Source organism: Macadamia integrifolia, chromosome 3 (genome assembly GCF_013358625.1).
Source record: "Macadamia integrifolia cultivar HAES 741 chromosome 3, SCU_Mint_v3, whole genome shotgun sequence".
NCBI lineage: Eukaryota > Viridiplantae > Streptophyta > Magnoliopsida > Proteales > Proteaceae > Macadamia > Macadamia integrifolia.
In genome coordinates, this window is record NC_056559.1 from 34,473,213 (window position 1) to 34,498,884 (window position 25,672).

The following is a 25,672-nucleotide window of genomic DNA, read 5'->3' on the forward strand; positions in this document are numbered from 1 at the left end:
GAGGAGTTTATCAAGTCACCAACCCTCAAGCAAGAATTCCACTTAGCATTGCAAATCTCCAGGCCAAGGCCTAGGTGTGTCAGTAGACCAAATCAATCTATAAGATTTTCAGCAGTGTTATAAAAAATGGAATTGGCCAATTCTAGTCCAAATCGATTGTAATCAGTCAAAATTGACGGGAAATAGGATACAATCATTTAGGAATAAATTAAAAGGGAATAGGATGACTCATCAATGCCAGTTTTGATCCTGATTTCTGAAAAGTGTTTTAAAACATGGAATTAGAGATTAAATTGGTCTTCATCGATTTTAATCTGACCCTGATTAAAATTGATCTGAAGAACTTTAGAATCAACCCTTGGATATGAAAACTTACCAAAGGTCCTTGACATGAACTGACCATATAGAATTATCCACCGATTTCGATTTCGATTCTTTTGGAATTCGGTGGGCATCAGTCAAAAAGGGCCGAAATCAGCCAATTTTTTTGAAAATTAGATCCAACAGATTTCAATCTAAATTGATTGGAATGCACGTTCCAATTTCAATTCTTAAACAGTGATAAGACAGGCCAACAACCCCAAGACAGAGTGAACCCACTATTATATCAATGGGACAATAATGTATATTGAATACATGTCTCGCTCGCATGCACACCTTGGGCCACCCTCACACCTTAGGCCATCCACACACAGGTTGTTTAGAGCTCTTCACTACTTTCAATGAAAGTTGAATGATTCTCATTCAACCCTGGTATGAGCTGCTGATCCATGCGGTTGTGGGATCTATATGGGCCTACGAGACTAGTCAGGCCGAAAGCCTGGATACCCATCGTTAACAAAAAGAAAAAATGTCTCGCTCCCATGCGATACTGGCTTTAAGGGCTTCCAAACTCAGGCTATTACTTTCTTTAATTAGTAGACAAATGGTATCTATAGCTTAGCTTACAAGTGCTCTAGGAAGGCTATAAATTTTTTCAATAGTATCCACAGTCACAGTTTTTCTTCAGTGGTGGTTGAACAATGAATTTGTCCAGATGTAATCCCCATTTCTTCCCCATTGTATATGATCACGATGGGTCACGGTGAATGAATTTCCATTCATGGTGATTTTAAGAAAACTTGATCTAATGTTATTAGGAAACATACACACCATATGGCCTCCCACATGTCTTATCTCTATAGTCTAGAAGATAAATCAAGACTTCCATTGTCGCATCATCTATCTGATAACATGCAACATCTTCAGAATGGAGTATTTGCAACCATCACTTTTTCTAAATTTTTTGTGAAGCAGTAATCAAAATCCTCAACACCCCACCCCAAAAAAAAGAAGGTGAAATGAATTATTCTTGATATTATAAATAGAAAGAAACAGTCGAGTCATGAATAGAAACTCCTAATGGACATTGAGAATGGTGTCCTGCACCAAACCAGACATCTAACTGCCCCTAATGATTTTATATAGCTATCTAAATTCTACCGTCTCTATGATCATGTTTCATCTAGGATACATTGAAGTTGCCGTAAGGATAAAGTTGGATGACACAAGTGAAGCATGTCAGCCTCCTGGGATGTGGTTGGTAGGCAGAAAGTCAGAGATTTGCAAGAAATCTATGAATACCATTGATGACTTGATGTAATTGATTCAGTCTAGTAAAAATTGGTCAATTGAAATGAGAGCTTAAATTGATTATGGGTAACAGTTGAGGGAAACAGCATAGAAAGATTATAAACCATAAAACTTTGTTTTCATTCCTTATCACCACTCCTCATGCACAGTTAAATTTACCGGCCAACTTTCCCTCCCTACACTTCAAACCAATTTGACTAGAGACAGGAAGAACCTGACTAAATCATCTTTGTAGGAGGTAACATACTCAAGAACATGGAAAGCCAGTAATGCAATTTGTGGAAACAGTGAGATTTGAATTCTATTTTTAGCACATGTTATTCAAATCTACTAGTTGCAAAAATGTAGTTCATCAAACAGAGAACATATTCATTGAAAAATAAAAAATAAAAGTACTTAAAATGTTCAAAATGTAAATTTCGCCAACTTTTTGTCCACATGTCCTGTCAAACATTGGGTGGGTCCCTATTGTGAAGGAACCCATCCACTTGAATACAAATTTTTTTTTACCGAATTGGTTAAAACCATATCCGAAGTGAAAAATACAAATATGTCAATGACCTACATTGTTACATATTAGAAGTTAGTGGCATTTGCGGAATTTGACATGACTCTAGACCATGCTTCAACCTCTACTGCATACTTGCCCTAGGCTGAAACTTGACTAATGAGACTGATGTGGTATTCTCCACAAAATATACCAACTCATGTCTATCAAATACCAATTGCCACCACATGGCATCTCGGGAACTGTACAATATTCACTAACGATTGTGGGTGTTGACTTCTCCCAAAAATATATACAGACATGATACAAAGAACATCAAAGATGTTAACTGAACAATTCTAAGAATGGTGAGCACCGTATTTTTTCACCACCTCAGCAATAATAATCAAGAATTTACATTATGTATCATTCCACTGATCAGCACCTAAAGAAATCAGCACCATCTTCAACATCATCAGTTTTGATGCTTCCACTTTGAGCCATGAGTATTCTGTAAACTCTCTTGGAACAGACCTCACCCAGCCTCCTATCTTCGTTGCCTAACAGCCCCTCCAAGGGTAAGTCCTTGAGCAGGAATTCTTTTTCATGCACCTGTCAACAGAAGAATCAATTGATAATATATATTCACTGTCAATGCCAAAGAAAATATTTTTATTCCTTCTTTTTACCATCATGCTAGATTGCATATTTTGAGACTATTATACCATTAATGGTAGCTCATCCACTCTGACCTTTTCATTAGTGATCAGCTCTAGAGTACAAAGATCCATCAGTCATACAAATTGCACAATCCAAATATTCTCAAGTGTCCAATTTAAGAATTTTTTGGGATAAATATCCAATTAATGTACTAGTTCTTAGAAAGGAACAACTACTGCTCATTAAGCGTTCCAAACATCTGCTAATGGTGACTAAATGAAAATTTGAGAGGCAGTTGTCATGATTTTCAAGTAATGACAAAGGGCAATACAAAAATTGACACTAGCATCAACCAAGCAGAAAACTTCTATTCAATCATGGATACAAAGTCAAGACCAACTCACAGATTTATTTGGATCCATGTAAACACTCAAAAGAGATTTCATAGTTGGATATTTCTTCCATATGGCAACAGCAAACCTAGGTTGTACTTTCGGGATAGCAACCAATGACTTTAACCTGAGAACAGAAAGTAACAGGAACATTTATACAATATGTCTGCAGAAAACATAATATATATATATAACACCAATAAAAATAGAAAAAATAGAAGTCAGAACAAGTTATGAGTACCGAGTACGTATGCCCCCCCCCCCCAAAAAAAAAGGACAACAGTTATACATCTAAAAGAAGGGAAAAAATTTTAATTTTGACCTAATCTGTCATGGCGTCATCAAAGCACAAAAGATTGGTGCTTCAAAAAATATCCTCACTGGATTGGGATGTTCATTGAAGATGCCTTAGCAGATGAGCATACTGCCAAGGACCTCTATAACCCCTTAGAATCCAGACAATGCCATTTGAATGAATGAGTACAAAATTAACCTATATAAGTCCCTCAAAACAATGTAAGTGATGACATAGATAGTTCTGTGGTCTTAAATAGAATCATCAACTCCATTGTCAGCCCTGAATTTGCTTCCAGCAAACATTCTCATCCCAAATAACAGCTCCACAACTGACCAAGGTGCTGGGTTACCTAACAATGCGCAGAGGTGGGAAGAATCTGCCATGTGGCAGCCTAGTTGGCACCTAGAGAGGGGGGAACAAAAAGAAAGGTGCCCCACGTAGCCCATGAAATCCTCTACTTGTGGAATATTTCAGCCCAAAAGGATTACTCCATGTGCAAACTAAAGCCCTTTTCAGCTATCCTTGACCTAAAAGAGAGTCAATAGTTTAATAGATGATTACCAGGAGAAAATAGAATACATGATGGGCCAAACAGTTAAGGTGGGAGTGTGGGACATGAATTTTGACACTTGTACAATGGACGGGGTGACAAAGCCAGCCTTCCAGGTCACCGTTCCAAATATTGGCCAATCCTGACACAGGCTGGGATTGGCTGGGTCAAAACATCTGATCCGAAGGGGTAATTTAGAGTATTTCACAGACCACTTGCAGGGTAAGATGAAACCATAGTGGACCATGAGATCCAGTCCCAAATTTGATTTGGGATCAAGGGGCTGATTGCCAATGAAAAACTGCACTAAGCCACCTAGAAAACCATTTCTACACAAAACATTCTAAACCCTAACCATCCACAAATATATATCACATCAGTGCAGGTGCAGGTGTTGGAATCTGACAGGATCACTATTGGACTTCAGAAACCCCAAAAGATTGGGATACAATGCCTTTCTTTTTTTTTAAATATTCTTCATATTATTAGCAATTTTTAAATTAGAAAAACATTTCTACAAGTGCAATTATAGGAAAAATTAGTTATTAAAGTAGAGATGCAAAGCCAATCTTAGATTCCAGTCAAGGAATCAGAGATCAGATCAGCTATCCACGGGCCCAGATCTAAACTATTTCCATGATTTAAAAAATTAAAAATTAAAAAAAAAAAAGGTCGAAAAGGCTTGCTGATTTTTTGGTTTCACCAACCTGCATTGGGTAAAGAAATAGATGAGATAGAGGCTATTGTGGGAATAGTAACTGAAGAAAAGGAACAGTAAGAAGAGAGGGATAGAGTAGAGGAGAAAGAAAAAGAGGATGCCTTCTTGGCTACATAATTCAAATCCAAATAACTTATTTATAAGAAAACAAATTAATTAACTATCATCATGGGGTGATTACATATTTATAAGAAAACAAAAGGAAATTTCCTAAATATAAGAACCCTTAGGTAGCTAACTTTCTTAATAATGAGTCTAAAATACTGAACAATTTAGTATTGTTGAAGCCCAAGTCTTTTAGACAACTTGGGCCCCACACAACTGACTAGAATAGAACTCTCTAGAAAACTTAACTAAAGCCAACTACATTCCCTAATGGACCCCAACAATAATTAAGTATCACTTTTCGTACACCCCTTTAGACCCCCACTTTTGGGCCTTATAAGAAAGCACATTACAAATAAAACCCAAAGAATTAAAAGCCCATAACCCATAAATATTAAAATATGACCAATTTTTTGGCTGAGTTTGAATTAAGTAAATTTAGATCCAAAACTTAATGCGTGTTATTAGAATGCAAACTACTTTAATAACCAAAAGTATGCACTCTAATAAAAAAACCCATTGGAAGAACTTGATGCCAATTGTTCCAAAATACATGTCCACGTGCATGGACACATGACTCAGCCATGTATGACAAGTATGAGTAAAATGACACTAAAGAAACCCTTTACTCATTGTATAACTTTTCCTTATTCCCAATAAAAGCCAATAAAATACTCAGACATTTGCTTGAATTTACCTCAAGTCCAAATTCTTTGACTCCCTTAACCGAAAATTGTGGGAATGGTAGAAAAAAAAAAGTCTCTAGTTGTTGAGCATCAATATTATTGTAGAACTGAGTAGATGACAATGTACTATGTCCACAAAGTAGAAACGTGCTCCTCTATTAGTGCTAGTTACATTATCAGAACGAACAATATACGTACCAAACATTCTTTTTTATCAGGTTCTTATCAATGAAATCCTTGGAAACGAATGAACCATTGGCATTTACAGATAGGCGTGTCAACTTCTTTCTGTAAAAAAAATCCAAATGAAATAGGATCTACAAAATGAAAGAGATATAAGAAAAGGCAATATATAAGAAAATTAAATTGAACAAAAAAATTCTGTAAATAGTAATTACAGTTCCCAACTTCCAAGAGAAATTCTTGTGCAATATTTGCGAGCAAACATATAAATTCTTCATTCACTAGGAGATTTCTGGCATGGAAAAGCAAGGCTATAGGTTTCGGTTTCAAGCCTGGTTTCAACCAGGCTGGAAACCAAAACCAAAATTTAAGACGCAACATATACACTTTTTTCTGCAAGTTTCGATGGCCAAATGAACAAATTGTCCTGAAACTTTTAGGGAACCCTATTTTAGGCCCTCTAAACATAGTGGAACCCTTAGATTTCAAAACCCATACTCAAAATGGTAGCTTGACTTTAGACACTAGGTTGGCAGTGTATGCTATATACATTTTCTATATGACCAACTCCATACAATATTTAACACTAGAACACATACAATTCAAGCAAAAGAACCTTTTTATTTCTTGTAAATATTCAAGTAAAACTTAAACACTTATTAGGAATGAATAGACATCAAATTATAAATCAATTCATATATCATACATGGTTCATTACAAAGAGTCAAATATATCGAAGTGAACAATACAAGCAACAAGTCACCACCATGCCCAACCTAGAGTCCTAGAAAATAGAACCATCACTGGCATTTATATTCATTAGGACAAATTTTGCAAAGTGTAGGCATATGAAAGAAAAAGATTGGAAACAAAAGGATTGGAAACAAAAGGAGTAAATAATAAGAAGTGATTTCTGTTTGACAGATATAAGTAAAAAACCAGCAAATCAATTCTGGAAAATGGCAATAGCTATGCAAGTAAAAGCAACATTACTAAATAAAAACTATGCTCTAAAGGTAAATAAAAAATATCAAGCACACAATACCTAAATTGGCAAGTGGCAAGGCCACATGTCAACCCAACAACATGCTCAGCTAATTCAGCTTCATCTCTGCATTGCCTTGAATGTACCCTAACAAAATGAGTGGTTAATTTTGACAGCACCTGGAATGCAAGCAAATCTCAGACATACATACAAAAAAAAGGTATGAATTTGAAATTTCCATAAATCTAAAACTCTAGTGTACTAAGTGGATTATATCAGCAGATCAAACCTCTTCAACTGGTGGGCATCTCCAACCATTATCATTTGATGGGTTCTTGTATTTTTCCTGATCCCTATAACATGTCAAAATCCATACTTCAAATTATTGCAGTAGTTACATAATTATCAACCCAATAAAATGTAAGACAAGATACAGAAGATACTTAAGCTGTAATCCTAAGATGCAAAAAAAGTTACTAACATAGACCCAAAGAGTTGAAGCACTCCATTAGAAAAGAAGAAACATTATATTATTCTTGGGGTTGATAGTTAACACTTCATAGTGATCCAATTTTATGTTTTGAAAAGAAACTTTTCAAACCAAAATTTATACTGATATCCTTGTTTTCCAGCACTATCCATCTCCATTTTTTTTTATTTTATATATATATATATATAACTGCATCCATTATGCATCAGAGCTTTCAGGAAAACTAAATGGATTTGTAGAAGATGAAGGAATTCATAAAGAAACAAACATTCAGGTTTATTGAGAAATCAGTCAATACGATAAAAGTTCAATGCTGAACCCTAAACAAATTCACAGGTTCAGAGGGACAAGAGGATCTCTTGCTAGGGAGCAAGGCAGTGCCATAGGCGATTGGGTGCAACCCCTGAATAAGGAGCCCATCATCTTCTTCCTTTCCCTCATTTTTCTTGCCCTTATGTTTATTCTTATTTTTCAAACAACATAGAAGAAGGGAAGTAGTGGGGTTTGGAGACTATCCTAACCTTTGGAATTTTTGCACGTCAGCGGTTGCTCTCAGACTCAAACCCCAATCTTCAGTTTGGTTTTAGTTAGTTGTGGAAGCTCTTTGTTGGCAGCTAGATAGTCCTCATTGTTCTATTTACCTACCTTTTTCTGTCTTGTGTAACATGATCATGCATTATTGAGAAACTTAAACATGAAATACACTTCAAGAAAAAATAAAAAATAAAAAAATATTGCTTTGCATGTATCCTAAGCATATCCATACTTTTTCTGAAGTGTTTCCATACTAATCTTTAGCATTCCTTGCATCTCTCCAATACTGTACAATACATCTCTTAAAATCACCCTCCCAATAGCGATACTTTATACCTTGCCAAAAAGTACTTTACCGGTGCATAAATACATGGTTAACATTTATTGGCCAAATCTAGAAAACTCTCAATCTTCCCACAGAATACTCCCAAACCCTTTCAAGAAGAATGCAATGCAAAAATATATAAGAGATCTTCCCCATAGCACAACGAGCATCTTAGCCAAAGTGCCAAGCACCACCCCCTCCAGTGCAAGTTGTCCAGCACAAGAGCTTCTTTTAAATCCACCAACCAAGAAAAATAATGGCCCTATGAGGTTTTAGAGGACTTAAACTTCCTAGTTGACACTCTTTCAATGGTATTTAACCGAACTACATTTTCCAAGGTGTAAACTTCTTATGCACTATCAGAAGACTTAGAGTTTTCCTTTTTTCTTTGAAGTGTTTTCTAGTTTTCCCCTTATCGGACTGGTTAATTAACAGAGGCTGCCACTTACAGGTTTTCTTCCAAGTATCCACAAAGGTTTATTGTTAAATGCTGCTGATTTTGTTTATGGGAATTATTCAACTCACCAAAATCCCTCAAATTGGAATTCTTTTCGCAACTCAGAACAAACAATGTTCTTACATATATCATGCAAATGCCCAATCTTATTAGGGTTTTCTTCCTCCATATACGGGAAGCCTTGGTCCTTTCTTCCTTCCGCTCTCCGCTTGTCCCAGATCTTAATTTTCTTTCCCTTCATCAAATTCTAAGGATAAGAGAGATATGTCAATGAATGCCATTAGGTTTCTAGACAGATGAAACTGAAGAACAACTGATCTCAGTAAAAGCTGTATTACTAACTTACTGCCACCGGTTAGGATTCAATATTAGCTTCTAAGAAAATTTGATGTTGTCTATATGAACTTCTAAAAAAAAATAACCAAACAACAAATGAAAGTGTGGGGAATTCCATACCATCAAATTTTTTAAGAGGCAGAATATGTATATGCATTGAATTAAAGTCAACAACACCATCTAGCAACATAAAGATGGAAATGTACATACGGTAACATGAGCCTTAAGCTTAAGAGCATGAAGCATTACACAAATCAACAATACTAAAGATAAACAAAAGAAAAGGACAATTCTTAATTTTTGTGGTACCATGTTCTTGCCTTTTATTGATATAGGCCATTAACTTATTTGTAAGGTAGCAAACTGTGTAAGATGGATAAATATCTTTCACTCTAGAAACTTGATCCATGAGAGATTCATTGATGACTAGATTACAGAACTCATCAGCTTCATAAACTAGTAACACGTATGGAACTTCTGATCCCTTGGAGGTAAGCTGCAATAAGTCCACATGTAGAGTTGACAACATTTCTCAATAGTGTTCCAGATAAAATAAATCAAGCTTGTAATGTGCAGAGCTTCAATGAAATTTCTAGCCAAAATGAACATGAATATTAAACAAACCCATATTAGGAAACATTCAGTAGCACATTTGAAAATAGAGCTAATGAAGAAGTAGATATGAAAGGACAACAAAATCAAATAGTGATGCATCCAGTTGAAGAATATTAGAATAAGGATATTCTGGGAAAGAAATGCTATGTTGCCTTATGGGGGATTACTTATGTTTGTAAGGGTACATCTAGTACTTTAATTTAAAAGCCTTTTTAGTAGAACTGGCTGAGGTGAGATAGTAAATCACTACAGCCCATTCTTCTGAACTCTATCCTCTCCTTCTTCCTCTTCTTCTTCTTTCCCCACGGTCTCTACTCCTATTGTAATTTGCAACTTGGTACCAAAGCAAGATTACAAGGTTAATTTTGAGATTCGATCAATGCACCTCTTCCCTTCAACTGTTAGAACCCTTTTTTCTTCTTGGGTTCCAAAGACAACTTGAGATTTGATCAATGCACCTCTTCCCGTCAACCCTTTGAACCATTTTTTCTTCTTGGGTTCCAAAGACAACTACAAATCAGCAACCATATGTGAGGATCTCACTGTGAAACCTAAGAACTTCATCATCAACAAGAAGGAACAATGTTTAGGACTGCTGGCATCATAATGGAAGAAGAAATGAGAGCTACTCATTTACCACCAAGCCTGAGAATGGTTTCCTTTTACTTCTCAGTCTGAAGTCCATCAGAGGTGAGATCAGAACCCTTTGGGTCACCCAAGGGTCCTTCCTTTTGGAATCTCAGCCCCAACTTGTAATACTCTGATGTAAGTTGTCACAAATCAAAATTTTGGCCGCTATTTTATCACTGGTTCTGTAGAGAGCTTGTTCATTTCATGCTCCGTGTATCTCCTCTTGGCTGATTACTTGTTTTGATTAATACATAATGTTGTTTGAAGGCATAAGATGAAGTTTAGTGTGTTTTTCCTAACTTGAGATATATATATATATATATATATATCTGGTTGGGAATGTTTCATATTTTTGATGATTACTTGATATCTGGAATTGAGCAATACTGCTTTCTGGGAGAAGTGGGTAGAGTATGGACTACCCACTCGGTTAGGGTATCCAATCAACTAACCTATAGCATTTCTGCAAAATGTCTGAGGTCAGAGGACCAGTGAAGTCCTAAGCTAGTGGCACAAATAGTGGTAATCCCAGCTCTGTTAGTATGGAAAGTATCAATAACCAGATTTCTATTGTCAAAATGGACAATACCAAGTTACCAACAACCTGGACTGGGCACATTCTGTGAGATTGTCCTTGAGAAGTTGTGGCAGATTAGGATAAATAACTAGAGGAATCAAGACTCCACATTCTAGTGACCCACATTTCAGAAATGGGAGACTGCGAATGCCACTGTGATTACGTGGCTGATATTCTCTATTAAACCTGAAATTGGAAGAAGGTTCATACGCGAAGCCACAGCCAAGGAAATTTAAGATGGCGTTGACCAGATTTTGATAGAGTAGGTGATTCAGCTAAGATCTACCACTTCCTTCAAAGGAACATCAGCTAAGGTCTACCACTCTTTCAAAGGATCAGCATCTCATAGTATTACAACACAGTTATTAGTCTGTCGGAAGAATACAACTATTATAAAGATCCCCACCTGTCGAATCCTGACGACGAAGCTAAGATGTACAGGAAGCTTGAAAAAGAACGTATCTTGATTCTTCTTGGACTTTTGAACCCGGAATATGAACCCATTAGAGTCCAAATCTTGGGTAAAGTTCCTAAGCCATCTTTAGATGAAGTATATAAGTGCCTCTAAAGTAAAGAAACTAGACAAATGGCTATGGATATAAATCCCCCACTCGAGAAATTTGCACTTGCCTCTACCTCACAGAATGGGTGACGTGGGGGAGGAAGAGACCAAGGAATGGTCGTAGTGATGATAGGGACAAAAATTAAGCGTGAACATCGTGGCAAGCCTCAACACACCAAGGAGACATGTTGGGATCTCCATGGTCGACCTTCTCAATACATATCTGGTGGTACTCGATCAACAGGACAGGGAAGGCAAAGCTAACAGTTTCACTACTGAGGGTGGTTCTTCAGACAGTGCCCCCCCCCCCCAAAGGAGCGTATTGCAGTTTTTCGTCATGTTATGGCAGGCTAGACAGATCTCCATTCACAACCACCTAGTCATTTTTTCAATAAGGTACTTTCAGCTTCCACCCTCTATGCTCTATGCATATACTTCTATTGCTTCCCCTCCTTGAGTCATCAATTCTGGTGCTACATACCAGATCACTGATATGTCACATTTTTTTAACTCCTATTCTGTATCTTTGGGTAGAGATAAGGTTAGGATTGCTAACAGCTCCCTTTAATCTATCTTAGGGAAGGATAATGTACATGTTACATCTTCTATCTCTTGATTCTGTTCTTCACATCCCACAGTTTGCAACTAATCTCCTCTCTAGCAGTCATATAGCTAAATCCTTGAACTGTGGCGTCACTCTCTTTCCTTCCTATTGTTTGTCTCAAGATCTTGTGACAAGGAGAATTATTGGCAATGGACATGAGGAGAAAGGGATATACCTTCTTGATCTTAAGCCATCTATTGTATAATAGTTCAGTTGAGAATGCGATGCTTTGGCATCAACTTGGGGCATCCTTCTTTTTCTGTAATGCAAAATCATTTGCTTCACTTGTCTTCTTCACTATCTATTTCAAATGGGATTCAATGTGAACTTTGTCAAGTTGCTAAATATTTTCAATCTTCTTATAAATATCATAATAATAGACCCAATGTTTCCTATTATCAATTCTAATGGTTGGGGACCAGTTCCTACCTCTTTCTTATTTTCTTATCATTATTTTGCCACTTTTGTGAATGATTACTCCCATATTACTTGGGTTTATCTTTTGAAATACAAAAGTGATTTATTTGATGCCTCCAAGGCCTTTTACCAAATGGTTTGCACTCAGTTTGAAGCCAAACTCAAGATTGTCGTGTCAGATAGAGGGGGGGGTGTTAGAATATTTGGTACATTAGGAACTATCTTATGTTAAGTGTCCTTATATGTAATTTCTCTTATTTCTCTTTCACCTCCCTTAGGGAGGAATATGTAATTCTCTAAAACTATATTTGAATCTAGTATTGGTGAGATGAGCTAGTGAGCTCATTCACGTTTCTCTCTCATTCCCTCTTCTTCTTCTCTCATCTTCTCTCCTTCTTCTTCCCTCTTCTTCCCTCATCTCTAACCCTAGTCTTCCTTATTTTCTAACTTGGTATCAGAGGTGATACAAGGGTTTGAGAGTCGATCAAGCATCCTGGTTCCATTCTTTGAGTCTCTTTTGGAACCCTAGAAGCAAAGGGATCCATTAGAGGCCATACTATATAAGAAAAATATACAACAAGACCTAATGGAGTTCTAGAATCCACTTGAAGATAGTTGGAGGGAGCTTGAAGGACTACAAAGACCATTTGAAGTCCAAACTGAGAAGAAGAGTGCTTCCTAGAGTTACCGCCAGCCAGTTTTTTTCTTCCTTGTTTCTCTCTCCACCGATGTTGGTTGGGAATGAAACCTTGCTGAATAGGGTCTCCCAAGGGTCTTATATGATCCCTCCAAACCCCAGTTGTTGATTTGTTGTGATGAAGGAGCATAACTCCATCTACTACTTGCTGCCAGGTACCCTTTTTTTCCCCTGTTTTGAGTTGTTTCTGGCCTGCATAGCTGGCAGTGAGGTTGCTGGTTCCATTTGTTAGATGTGCTCTATCATATGGTGCTTGTATGAGAGTTTTAGATGAAGCTCCACAATTAGAAGCGAGTTTTGTTGATGTTTTATGAAGATTCCATGCCTCTTTAGCTTGCTAGAATTTCTTTTTGGGTTCTGAGAAAACAATATTTGGGACTTGTGTATCCCCTTGGTTTGGATCTCCATTAGTGTTGTTTGAGGAGTATCCTTACACTATGTCTGATCTCACGGAACCTCTAGAAGCTACATCAGGTGGGTCGAGTAGTACCAACCCAAGTTCAATTTTCTTTGACAATCCTAACACCTAGATTTCTCTAGTGAAGTTTTTTTTGAGTGAATAAATAATTCATTACCAAAGAGACGGAAAAAATATACAACCCCTAAAAAGGTCGGGGGGGAAAGAGAAAGCAAAACCCTCAAGGGGATACAAGATTCCTGAGTTCTGAGCTTGGGAGCTCCCAGGAACCAATAATGTGACAATTTTTGGGGGAGGGGGGACAAGATAAAGAGACTTTTGAGATCTTTGCTTTAACGTCGAAGAAGATGGAGTTCCAAATCTTTCCAAGCGACCGAGAATTGGAGGTCCATTTCCTATGATTTCTCTCCATCCAGATTTGATTTAAAATAGCATAGAAGGCAAGTTTTCCCACATAGTCACAAATGGTCTTCCCTTGGAAGGTCATATCCACCCAAACCCACTCTCTTTGGAAGGGGAGAATTCTTCTATTAACCAGCCAGCATTTGGAGAGAACAAGCTTCCAAATGGAGGAGACAGGGCAGTTAAAAAAGAGGTGATTCCTATCTTTCGGACCTAAACCACAAAGGTAGCATAAAGGAGAGACTTGGATCCTTCTTTGAATGAGGAAGGCTTGCGTGGGGACGCAATTCAAAAAGACTCGTCAGGCTATGAAGCTTTGACGAAGGATGTGGTGCTTGAACCAGATGAGCTTATGCCAAGGGGATGGAGGACCATGATTTATGCAGAAGTGCCAGACCGATTTTATACTGAATTTACCATTCGAGGCATGGTTCCAAACAATAGTATCAGATCTCCTGAGACCCAGATGGGTGATGCTTGGAAGAGAGGACCAGATTTCAGCTAGTTGGTTGGAGGCAGGAACAGGGGGGAGCCATGAACCAGTAGAGATAATATCAGCAACCATAGCATGTCTAAGGAGCCCAGAATTATAGATATTTCTAGCACTGAGAATCTGAGAGAGTAGCCCTTTAGGGTGCTAAGGGTCCAGCCAAAGATAGGTGGGGTACCATCCCCAATACTGGTGAAAATAACTCTTGACGCCTTAGATCTTAAAGAGATTAACTTGCGCCACACCTAGAAGGCATCAGAAGGAGAGCGGACTGACCAAAAGGTTTCCCACTTGAGAGGATACGAATACACCCAGTCCACCCAAATGCTTTTCTTCTTGGTAGCTACCTTCCAAATAAGCTTGATGATGCCTGCCATGTTGACATCCTTGATGCGTCTCAAACCAAGATCCCCTTCATTCTTGGGAAGGAAAACAGTGGCCCAACTAAGGAGGTGGAGAAATCTAGAGGATTCACATCCTTTCCAGAGGAAAGAAGCAAATAAGCATTCCAACTTGGACATGATCGCCTTGGGTAAACCGTAGATGCCAAACCGATAGATATAGGATGCTTGAAGGACAGATCAAATAAGCTCTAACCGGCCTGCAAAGGATAAAAGCTTTCCTTTCCATAATTGGAGACACTTTCTGATGATATCCAGCATGGGGGAGCAGTGATGGCTAGAGAGCCTTACGGGGATGAGCGGGAGACCCAAATACTTGACCGGGAGAGAGCCCAAAGCAAAGCCTATTTTTTGAAGGAGGGAGAGCTTAGAGGCTTCCGAAATCCCAGTCAAGAAGATGAGAGATTTTTTAGGGTTGATGCGAAGACCGGACATTGAAGCAAAGAGGCTCAGGCATTGCATAATAATGTTAAGGGAGGAATCATCAACTCGAGAAAAGATCATCAGCAAAAGCAAGGTGAGTGAGCCTGATGGCCTTGCATTTGGAGATGGAGGAGATGGAACCCTGGTCAGAAGCACCTAGAAGACTGCGGGAGAGAACCTCCATAGCAAGACAAAATAAATAAGGGGACAGAGGGCATCCCTGACGAATCCCAGTAGAAGAGAAGTATCCCGCTGAGCTGCCATTGACCAACACTGAAAATTTGGGGAAGGCAATGCAGTGATAGATCCAGTTGGTGAAGACAGGGGGGGAAGCCCATCATGCTGAGAACTGAAACAATATAATCCCATCTTAAGGAGTCAAAAGCCTTGTGTATATCAATTTTCATGAGAGTTGCTGGGGGGTGGGATTTTCTGTCAAATCCTCTAACAATCTCATGACAGAGAAGAAAATTGTTTCCAATGGACCTTCTTGGAATGAAGGCAGACTAGTTGTCACTAACAAGGGTGTCAATGAGGATCTTGATCCGATTGGCAAGGATCTTTGCAATAAACTTGTAAAGGAAATTACAAAGAGAGATCGGCTTGAAGTCATGCATTGTGTCTGCACCCTCCTTCTTTGAGATAAGGCAAAGGAAGGTATGACTGACAACCTTGATCTGGCTGGGGTTGAAGAAGAAACTCTTAACCGCTTAGATAAGATCCACTTTTATGATGTCCCAAGCAGTTGTGAAGAAGCCCATATTGAAACCATCTGGACCCGGAGCTTTGTTGGCTTTGTGGGAGAGGATGGCAGTGGTAATCTCATCATCACAGGGGATGGCCCAGAGCGTTGAAGCAGAATTGACCGGGACAAATTTGTTTATGAGCCCCTCAGGAATGGGCAAAGCTGGGAAAGCAGCCGAGTAAATAGAAGTTTGAAATGATTGACAACAACCTCTTTGATCTCATCCACTTTAGAAACTTGGGACCCTTCAGGATTTGATAGCGTGGTGATGGAGTTGAAGTTGTTTCTGGCCTTCAAGGATCGGTGGAAATAGGAGTTAGAGTCTCCTAATTTCATCCAATTGATTCTAGATTTTTGCTGAGAAAACTTTCTTTCTAGGCCAAAAAAGCTGAAAGATTTGCAAATTCAGATTTCTCCTCTTCAGCAAGAGAGGGATTCAGGTGATCAGTCTAAAGCCAGATCTGGATGGAGGTCAACCGGTTCCTGCAATCAGTAACAAGAGAAGAGATGTTCCCAATAGTGTTTAGTATTCCAAAGCTTTAAGGCCACTTTAACATTTCTAAGCTTCCTAGAGAACGCAATGAGGGGGGCTGAAAAAGCTTGGACAGGTTTAAGCCAGGCTTCCTCAACAATCTTGAGGAAGTCGGGGTGAGAGGTCCACATATCAAAAAATTTAAAAGGTTTAGGGCCAAAAGAGATGTAGGGATGAATTGAGAGGTAGATGGGGTTGTGGTCAGAGATGGAGGGGGCTCAAAAGAAGCATGGGATGAAGGGAAAGTGGAAAGCCAGGCCTCATTGACAAGCATCCTGTCAAGCTTGCAAGCAATACGAGAAGAGCCAGTTCTTTTGTTATTCCATGAGAACTTGATACCAGACCACCAAAGGTCATCCACTGCTATGTCCTCAATGCAATCATTGAAGGACTCAATGTTAGCTAGATTATGGAGACCACCTCCTTGCTTTTCATGAGTATCGAACAACATTGAAATCACCACAAATCCCCTAAGGACGAGAGCCAACATGCCCAACAAAAATGCGAAGATCATTCCAAAGGCCTCCTCTAACAGCCATACTGTTGGAGGCATAGACAATAGTGAACAAAAAGGAAAAGCTACAACCAGGGTCGGAGATGGTCAGGTGAAGGAGCCGGGAAGGGGCAGAGATGAGGGAAATGGAAAGGATTTTTGGGTCCCATAGGATGCAGATTCTCCCATTTGGATGGTGAGAATGGTTGGTAAGAAAAGACCAGCCAGGGGCTAGGGAGGAGGCAATACGAGAGAAGGAATGCTCTTTAATGTGAGTTTCCAGCAAGCAAAAAAAACCAAGACGAAGGTCTTTGATAAGCAAACGAGCGGCAGCTTGTTTATTGGGGGAGTTCAGGCCCCGAAGGTTCCAGACCACGGCCTGCGACATCAAGCATTGGGAGAGGGAGGCGACTCATACTCTGCAAGGAAAGTGCAGGTGGGAGCACAGGGGGGCCAGGACTTACTTCGCCGCAGGTAGGATCAAAGCAAGTGGGTGCCACTAGGAGCAGAGGGTGCGGGCTTTGAAGAGACTGGTTTATGGCCATGGCGGGGCTTCCGAGCGAGCTTCTAGCAAGCTTGGTCGAGGTATCAATTGAGGCGGGTGAAGAAGGAAGGTCAAGAGAGGTCCGACGGGTCGTGATGTTAGGATCCAAATTGGCGATGATGGGTAGGGCAAGGTTAAGTTAGGGAGGACCAAGGATAGCGGTGGAGGTGGGCTGGGCCGAAGAGGAGGTGGAAAAATGTAATGGGTCAAGAAGGGAGACGTCCAAAGGATGGGCATGGGAGGATGGGCTAGAGAGGGTTAATAGGTCCTGGTTATCTACAGGAGGAACAGAGGGGTCAGCCGAAGGTCCGACCAGTTCAGCAGATGGACTAGTAAGGGGTTGGACCGAAGAGGATGGGATAAAAGGCCTTTTTATTGGATCAAAAGTGGTCTTTCCAAAAGAAGTGTTTGCAGGGGGCAGGTCGCAGCGATCAACAAAGGAGATATCGTCATCATCTGAGGTTTCGATGTAACACCCTAATCTGATATTTATACCCCTACATGTGGACAGGCAAAAAGAAAGAGTAGAGGAAACCAATGCTGGCATGGTTGGCAGCTGTGGAGTGCCAAGAAGGCAAAAGTGACCCCACCTACTCCTGTTCAGCCTGCCAACATCATTGGGGAACTCATCAAGAGGTGTGGACAAAGAGGTAAGTTTAATTACAAGACTAAGTATAGTAGGAAAAAAAAAGTGTGGCATGAGGACTTCCCAAGGGGTCACCCATCCTAATACTATTCTCACCCAAGCACGTTTAACCACGGAGTTTTATGGGATTTGGTGCATTAGTGCTGGTATGATTGCACCCAAACTGGTAGGTCCAAAACCGGCCAGCCAATTTTGCCTAGCAGAATGTAATTTTTGGGTTTTTACACTGTGGAGCCCACCTCTGCTGTGCAAAATTCCCATTATACCCCTATAGGAAGAGACTTAAATAAGGCATGAAATGCATACTTTATGCTAATAAATAAATAGGAGGAATATATATATATATATATGTATGTAATTTATATGGAAATAAAAGAGGGCAGCCAAACCAGCCTTAGTTATTAACTTAAGAAGGCAGCCAAACAAACCTTAGTTATAATGACTTAAGAGGGCAGCCAAACAAACCTTAGAAATAATTTAAGAGGGCCAGCCAAACAGACCCTTGGGGCTGCCTTATATATAAGGGATAATGGGCTGAGATTTCATAAAAATCGTGGTTGTTGTAACAGTAAGGAGAAAAAGAAAGAAAGGAGAAGAAGAAGAAGGAAAGAGAAGGAAGAAGAGGAAGAAAGAGAAGTGAGGAGGGAACTCACTCACCTCAGGCTGCTCCTAGATCAACTCTGCACCTAGGTAAGTGAACTTACCTCTGCAGAGGGTTAATTAGGTAATTTCATGTAGATTGGGCGGCTAGGGTTAGGGTTTTACCTAATTGTTTATTGCCAGGGAATCCCTGTGAGTAGAATAGCTGCCCAGTAAAGAAAGCCCTAATTTCTATGGGCTATTGGGGACCCAACTGGTAAAAAACCCTATCCCTGCTAAACCCTAGAACATAGGACTACTTCTTTTTCAGTAGGGATTATGCAATAAGGGCTGGAATAGGGTTGATTTGGTGAAAATTCTACCAAAACCCTAGGAACATAATTTTATTCAAACTGGAATTATGCAATAGGGGCTGAATTAATTAGGTTAGGATAGTACTTATAAATGTTCATATCAAATTGATGGCCAAGGCATGAAAAATACTCTAATTCTGCAGATCTCTTTAAATTCCTAAACTATTTCTACAGAATTGGACTATATCAATTTTGGGTGTAATAAATTGAAACCCAAAATTGGGTCAACTTGGCATTTAACCTTTTCCATACTGACCTAAGATAAGTATTGGAAATTCAGAATAAAAAATTGATGCAATTCAGGCACTACAGCAACCATGGTACAGAGTATGGAACAGGCAGAATCAGATTCTGCAGAATAAAAGGAATAACCGATAGGTCCCAACCAGCCAGCCGGTTTTGACCCAGGTAACCCACCGATTAGGATTCCCGAAGCCAAATGGGCTATGTAATAGGTTACTAGACCTTTGGACATAAGTTTGAATTTGTATATATAAGAATTAATGAGAAACATAAACCATGACTGTAAGGTCCAATGATTGGAATTTCATATGACCTCGAGGACTGTAAGTCCCCCTTCTTCCAATGAGGATCTATTAGTGATTCTCTATATCTAATTCTGCTATAGAAAAGGTTTAAATAATCAAGGAATCAATATGTATATAGGAAGGAACAGACAAAGACCTCTGTAGGTTGGGTATGGGAATGCTATAATTAAAGCAAGTGCATAAAATGTAGGAATTTGTGATGTACCTAATGATTTAAATATCTGTTAAATAGGGAACATAAGTGACAGTGTGGCAATTTTCTTAAATCCAAGAAGTGAACTTGCAAAAATTGAATACCAAAGTGAGTGGGTGACCTTCTCAACCCCCCATTCTTTTGGTGTGTTTGTTTAATCTTGTTTATGCATTAAATTGCTTGTGTATGTGCATTTACATTTACCTGCATTTATTCTTTGATGGTATTATTGCGATGGAATGGGATGGAATGGAAATGAGAAAGGTAAGACAGGTGAGATGGGTCACGTGCAGGTGCCCATATTTGTATGTGTGATTGCAATGATTGGCTATGCATCATTTAGAATGTTGGGTTAGGTATCACGACCCCAAGTGCTACACCCCTTGTCCGTAGGGGGTTAGGTACGGACTAATCCCGAATTATGTGACTGCCTGATCAGCAGTGCACTTGTGTGAGATGTGTGGTATCAATTATGGATGTGAGACAGGATACGACGTACTGTATGCCTGTGAATATATTTATGATACGGGGTTACGTTTTAGGGGTTAGCCGGTGTGGCCCAAGACCCGTACAGGCACTGGCTAGCTCCTGCCTGCGGCGTAGCTTGTATACCTGAGGCCCAGCGTACAAGGTAGGGTATGCCACCTACTTATACTCATAGGTGATGAGACCTACTAATGGATTATGAATTTTGTATAGTTAATTAAATGGACTCATGAGCATCATTCTCTACGTGTGGAGCATGTATTGCATATGGATGTGTGTGCTTATTCTCCCCCACCCCTCACTGAGCATTACCAGTGCTCACCCCCTTTCCTTTAATCATATAGATGACGAAGGTGGTATTCTGCTGACTCTCGGCATTGATTATAAGACAATGGCCATTGATCACATGGCCCATATTCCAGAAGATGAACTCAATCACGGACCCGCCTGTGAATGTGACGACTACGCCTATGGAGGCCAGTTCTTCTGAGAAGTAGGATGGACTATTCCTATATCTTTTTATGTATATATTCCTGTTGATGCATACTCTGATGTATATAGTCTACTACTGAGATAATGTAAACTATGAATATTCTCTTTTTGTAAGGTATATAACTCTCATCTGAATAATTGTAAATATATCTTATCACTTAGTTGGCACTGGAGCTTATGTAAGATATTTTTTTTTTTTTTGCTGGACTATGCATATGTATAAACTCTGATCTTTTGTAGTGTAATTGTGGTGTTATGATCTGCCCTAGTCTAGATCCTGGAGAAACAGGCTGACAGGAGGACAGACAAGGGGAGACTGCAGCTATAGCTCCAGCTCTACATCAGACTATAAAATCGAAAAGCGATTTTGTCCAATGGGCAGAACACTCACAGAGACCTCCAAACGCAGCCCCGAAGGGTCGATGAGAGAATGATGGGATCGGAGCTTCCTAGCCTGGAGTCTACCCCTTGTTGAAGGAAAAATAAATGGACGATCTTCCGAGACCGACATGAGCGAACGGTCTCTCTGGGAGGCAAGAGCAAAGGTAGAGGTCATCGAGGTTTTGGGGAGACAAGCCGCAGTATCGTGGCCGAAACCTTACAACATAAACATTGAGGGGGGCGTCAGTCATAATAAATGGGTTGTTGGAAGCAGTCTGTATCCCCATCCTGGACGATCAATGAAGAAGGGAGGGCAGCGGAAGCAGGCACTTCAACACAGATTCGAGCAAATACAAGTCTGTCCTTCTTGTTGGTTCTAGCATCGGAACAAATGGGGGTGCCAACCACAGAGCCGACAATGCTCAGACCATCTTTGCACCAGAAATGCAAAGGAAGACCCTGAAGAGAAATCCAAAGGGGGATGGTGGAGTAGTCTAGCCGATTCAAGAGAAGTTGTCTGTTCCAAAATCTGAGGAAAATAGGTTTGCATCCCACGAGCCACGGACCTCCCTCCAAGCAACAAATTTTATCACTTTCCTTAGAAAAGTTGAACGGAAAGAATTCGTGGTCCATCAAGAATGTGTCAACCGTGCTAGTAGGCCTCCATTGCTTTAGCAAGAGACTGATACTAAAGACTCCTCATAGGTAGATAACAGCTCCTTCTCTAGGGATGATATTGCAGTGCTTCGCCAATTCATGTCTCAGCTTAATGGCCCATCTACCTCATAGGATACCTCAGCTTCTGCTATGCATGTCACCACCACTGCACCTTCCACAACTCCGTCGTGGGTCATTGACTCTGGTGCCACTGACCACATAACTGGTACGTCCCATCACTATAACTCTTACTCCATTTGTTCTGGTAAGGATAAGATCTGGGTAGCTGATGGTACCTTCTCCTCTATCTCTGGTAAAGGCAATATCCCTGTTACCTCTTCCATTTCCTTTACTTATGTCCTTCATGTCCCTAACCTTACCCTGAATCTATTGTCTGTGAGCACTTTAACTAAAAGCTTAAATTGTTGTATCACATTTTTTCCCTCTCATTGCCTCTTTCAGGATTTGGTGACGAAGAGGATTATTGGCAGTGGATGTGAGGAGGGCGGCCTATATCGTCTAGAGCCGCAGTTACCTTTTTTTACTACACTATAGTCCTATGCATGTGGCCATAGTGATGCTAGTTCTATAGATTCTGTGATGCTTTGGCATCAGTGTTTGGGACATCCCTCTTTTGTTGTTATGAGGAAACAGTTACCTCACTTGTTTACATCTTTTTCTTATTCTCATGTATTTCATTATGAACCATGTACTTCTGCTAAACATTGTTGTTCATTTTATCCTTATCATGGTAATAGGTCTGTTACTCCATTTCACATTGTGCATATTGATGTTCAGGGACCTTGTCCCACTACCTCCCTCTTTGGCCATCGTTATTTTGTTTCTTTTATTGATGATTTTTCTCGTTGTACTTGGAGCATTCTTATGAAGCATAAGAGTGATGTTAATGAGGCCTTCAAAAATTTCTATAAAATGGTCCATACTCAGTTTGAAACCAGGATCAAAATTGTTCGGTCTGATAAAGGGGGGGAGTATATGTTTGGTGGTCTGCAAGACTTTTTCACTGACAATGGTATTATCCATCAGCTTGCTTGTGTTGATACACCCCAACAAAATGGGGTCACTAAGAGGAAAAATCGTCATTTGTTAGAAGTTGGTCGAAGTCTTTTGTTTGGTATGCATGTACCTAAAACTTTTTGGTCTGAAGTTGTTCTTACTACAGTTTTCCTCATTAATTGCATGCCTACCAAAATTCTTGGGTCTCAAAACCCAATTGCCCTCTTGTCTCCTCAGTCTCCTGCTTTCACCCTTCCTCCAAAGGTGTTTGGTTGTGTTTGTTATGTGCAAAACAATCCTCCCACATCAAACTTGATCCCAAGGCTTTAAAATGCCTCTTCCTTGGATATCCTTCCACCACCAAAGGCTACAAGTGTTATGACCCTTCCTCTCACAGGCGATTTCTTTCCAAAGATATCGCATTTCTTAAGTCTGTCCTTTACTTCACACCTTATCAGCATCCTCTTTAGGGGGGAGAATGGAAATAAAAGTGAAAAGGCTGCTCATGCCATTCCATTTCTTACCCCATTGCCTCTTACTCCTTTCTCCTTTGATATTGGTAAACACAAAGAGGTGGTTGATGTTGCTACTGTGGAGGAGCCTAGTACAGAAAAGGCACCTGTTAGTGTGTATACAATAAGGACAAAGAAGACCTGCCAAGAGTCCTCTTTGGATCCACATCTTGAGCTTCCCATACCTCCGTTAGGTAACATCTCCTCTCCTCATTTGGAGTTGGATCTTCCTATTGTTGTTTGTAAGGGTAAGAGAGTTTGTACTAATCCTATAGCCCAGTTTGTTTCCTATAATGCTCTTTCCCCTACAAGTGTTACTTTTACAACTGCTCTTTCTTCTGCTTCCATTCCTAAGACTGTTACTGAGGCTATGTCAAACCCTAAGCGAAAACAAGCCATGTCAGAGGAAATGATGGCTCTTAAGAAGAACTGTACCTGGAAACCGGTTGACCTTCCCAGGGGGAGAATCCCAGTTAGATGCAGATGGGTCTATACTATCAAGTACCGATTAGATGGTATTGTTGAGAGATACAAGGCAAGATTGGTGGCCAAAGGGTACAGTCAAGTGTATAGAATTGATTATCAAGAGACCTTTGCTCCTGTGGCCAAACATAACTCTATAAGAGTCCTTTTATCTATGGCAGCAAATAGAGATTGGCCATTATATCAGTTGAATGTGAAGAATGCCTTTCTCCATAGAAATTTAGAGGAGGAAGTGTATATGTAGCCCCCTCCTGGCTTCAAGTTTCCGGCAGCCGATGATAAAGTGTCTTCTAAAGAAGGCACTTTATGGTCTGAAGCAGTCACCAAAGGCTTGGTTTAAGAGGTTCAGACAGGCCATTCTGAAAAATGGATATTCCCAGAGTCAAGCGGACCACACATTATTTACCCGGAGAGGTAATGGCACTATCACGGCATTGATTGTGTAAGTTGATGACATTGTGGTAACTGGAGATGACAATGAGGAGACATCTAGATTGAAAACTTATTTGGCCAAACAATTTGAGATAAAGGACCTAGGACACTTGAAATATTTCTTGGGTATTGAAGTGTCGAGGTCTAAGAAGGGAATCAATATATGCGAGAGAAAATTTGTTCTAGATCTGTTGAAGGAAACATGAATGTTGGGTTGTAAACTGGCAAGTTCTCTTATTGAGCAGAATCATAAGCTTGGAGAGGATTGTGGTCCTTCCCTTATTGATGCAGGGAAATACCAGAGGCTAGTGGAGAAACTGATTTATTTATCTCTGACTCACCCAGACATTTCTTATGCAGTGAGAGTAGTGAGTCAATTTATGTATACACCCAAAAGTGGGCACTTGGATGCTATGTACCGTATCCTCATATACTTGAAGTCCTCTCCAGGAAAAGGCCTTTTGTATGCCAGGAATAATCACTTGAGGATAGAAGGCTATTCAGATGCTGAATGGGCTGGATCCATTTCTGATAGGAGATCTACATCTAGTTATTGCACATTTGTGGGTGGTAACCTGGTCACATGGAGAAGCAAGAAACAGCCGATTGTAGCTAGATCCAATGCAAAGGCTGAGTACAGAGCAATGGCTCATGCTATTTGTGAGCTCACTTAGCTGCATCGGTTAGTTATCGAGTTGGGGTATGACACTGAGGGACCTATGAGACTCTACTGTGACAACAAGGCAGTAATAAACACTGCACACAACCCAGTGCAATATGATAGAACAAAGCATATTGAAGTAGACCGGCATTTCATCAAAGGGAAGATTGATTCCGGTAATATCTGCACTCCCTTTGTGAGGACAGGTGACCAATTAGCAGACATCTTCACCAAATGACTCATTTTTCACCAGTTTAGTACCCTCTTATGCAAGCTGAGAAAATAAAGCTGGGAATGTATGACATTTATTGTCCAGCTTGAGGGGGAGTGTTAGAATATTTGTATTAGGGTAACATTAGGAACTGTCTTATGTTAAGTGTCCTTATATGTAATTTCTCTTATTTCTCTTTCACCTCCCTTAAGGAGGAATATGTAATTCCCTAATACTATATTTGAATCTAATATTGGTGAGATGAGCTAGTGAGCTCATTCACGTTTCTCTCTCATTCCCTCTTCTTCTTCTCTCATGTTCTCTCCTTCTTCCCTCTTCTTCCCTCATCTCTAACCCTAGTCTTCCTTATTTTCTAACTGGGGGGTGGGGGGGAACAACATATGTTTGGGGGACTTCAAATTGATGCATTCTCCATCAATTTTCCTGTGTTGATACACCTTAAAAGAATGGCATAGTTGAATAGAAGAATCATCACCTAGTGAAAATCACAAGGAGCTAACATTTACTCATGTATGTTTCCAAATCCTTTTGGTCTGAAGCGCTTCTTCCAGCCACATTTCTGATGAATTGTATGACATCGCATATTCTCAT

The 25,672-nt window shown here is 39.8% G+C and overlaps 2 protein-coding genes and 1 pseudogene across 2 annotated transcripts; 1 reads left to right on the forward strand and 2 right to left on the reverse strand.

Annotated features, from left to right (window-relative positions):
• Nucleotides 1–2,071: 2,071 nt before the first annotated feature.
• On the reverse strand, nucleotides 2,072–9,382 carry LOC122073090 (crossover junction endonuclease EME1B-like). Its single transcript, XM_042637606.1, has 6 exons — nucleotides 9,159–9,382; nucleotides 6,986–7,049; nucleotides 6,757–6,875; nucleotides 5,727–5,816; nucleotides 3,184–3,298; nucleotides 2,072–2,731 (listed from the first exon to the last, which is right to left on the reverse strand). Exons 1-6 carry the CDS (start codon nucleotides 9,365–9,367, stop codon nucleotides 2,558–2,560), a joined length of 771 nt encoding a protein of 256 aa, XP_042493540.1. The 5' UTR covers nucleotides 9,368–9,382; the 3' UTR covers nucleotides 2,072–2,557.
• An 8,694-nt stretch (nucleotides 9,383–18,076) lies between these two features.
• LOC122075027 lies at nucleotides 18,077–18,194 on the reverse strand (annotated as a pseudogene).
• Nucleotides 18,195–24,394: 6,200 nt separating this feature from the next.
• LOC122074399 (uncharacterized mitochondrial protein AtMg00810-like) lies at nucleotides 24,395–24,862 on the forward strand. Its single transcript, XM_042639220.1, has one exon. The coding sequence runs from the start codon at nucleotides 24,395–24,397 to the stop codon at nucleotides 24,860–24,862; it is 468 nt and encodes a 155-aa protein (XP_042495154.1).
• The last annotated feature ends 810 nt before the right edge of the window (nucleotides 24,863–25,672 follow it).

Bases quoted from the DNA above. Each gene is read 5' to 3' on its own strand.
- LOC122073090 (XM_042637606.1), bottom strand. From the start codon at position 9,367: ATGTTGTCAACTCTACATGTGGACTTATTGCAGCTTACCTCCAAGGGA. The intron at 7,050-9,158 runs GCAAGAACATGG...GACATGTTATAG, and splicing joins ATGGCCTATATCAATAAAAG to GGATCAGGAAAAATACAAGA. The intron at 6,876-6,985 runs GTTTGATCTGCT...CTTGCATTCCAG, and splicing joins GATGCCCACCAGTTGAAGAG to GTGCTGTCAAAATTAACCAC.
- LOC122074399 (XM_042639220.1), top strand. From the start codon at position 24,395: ATGTTGGGTTGTAAACTGGCAAGTTCTCTTATTGAGCAGAATCATAAG.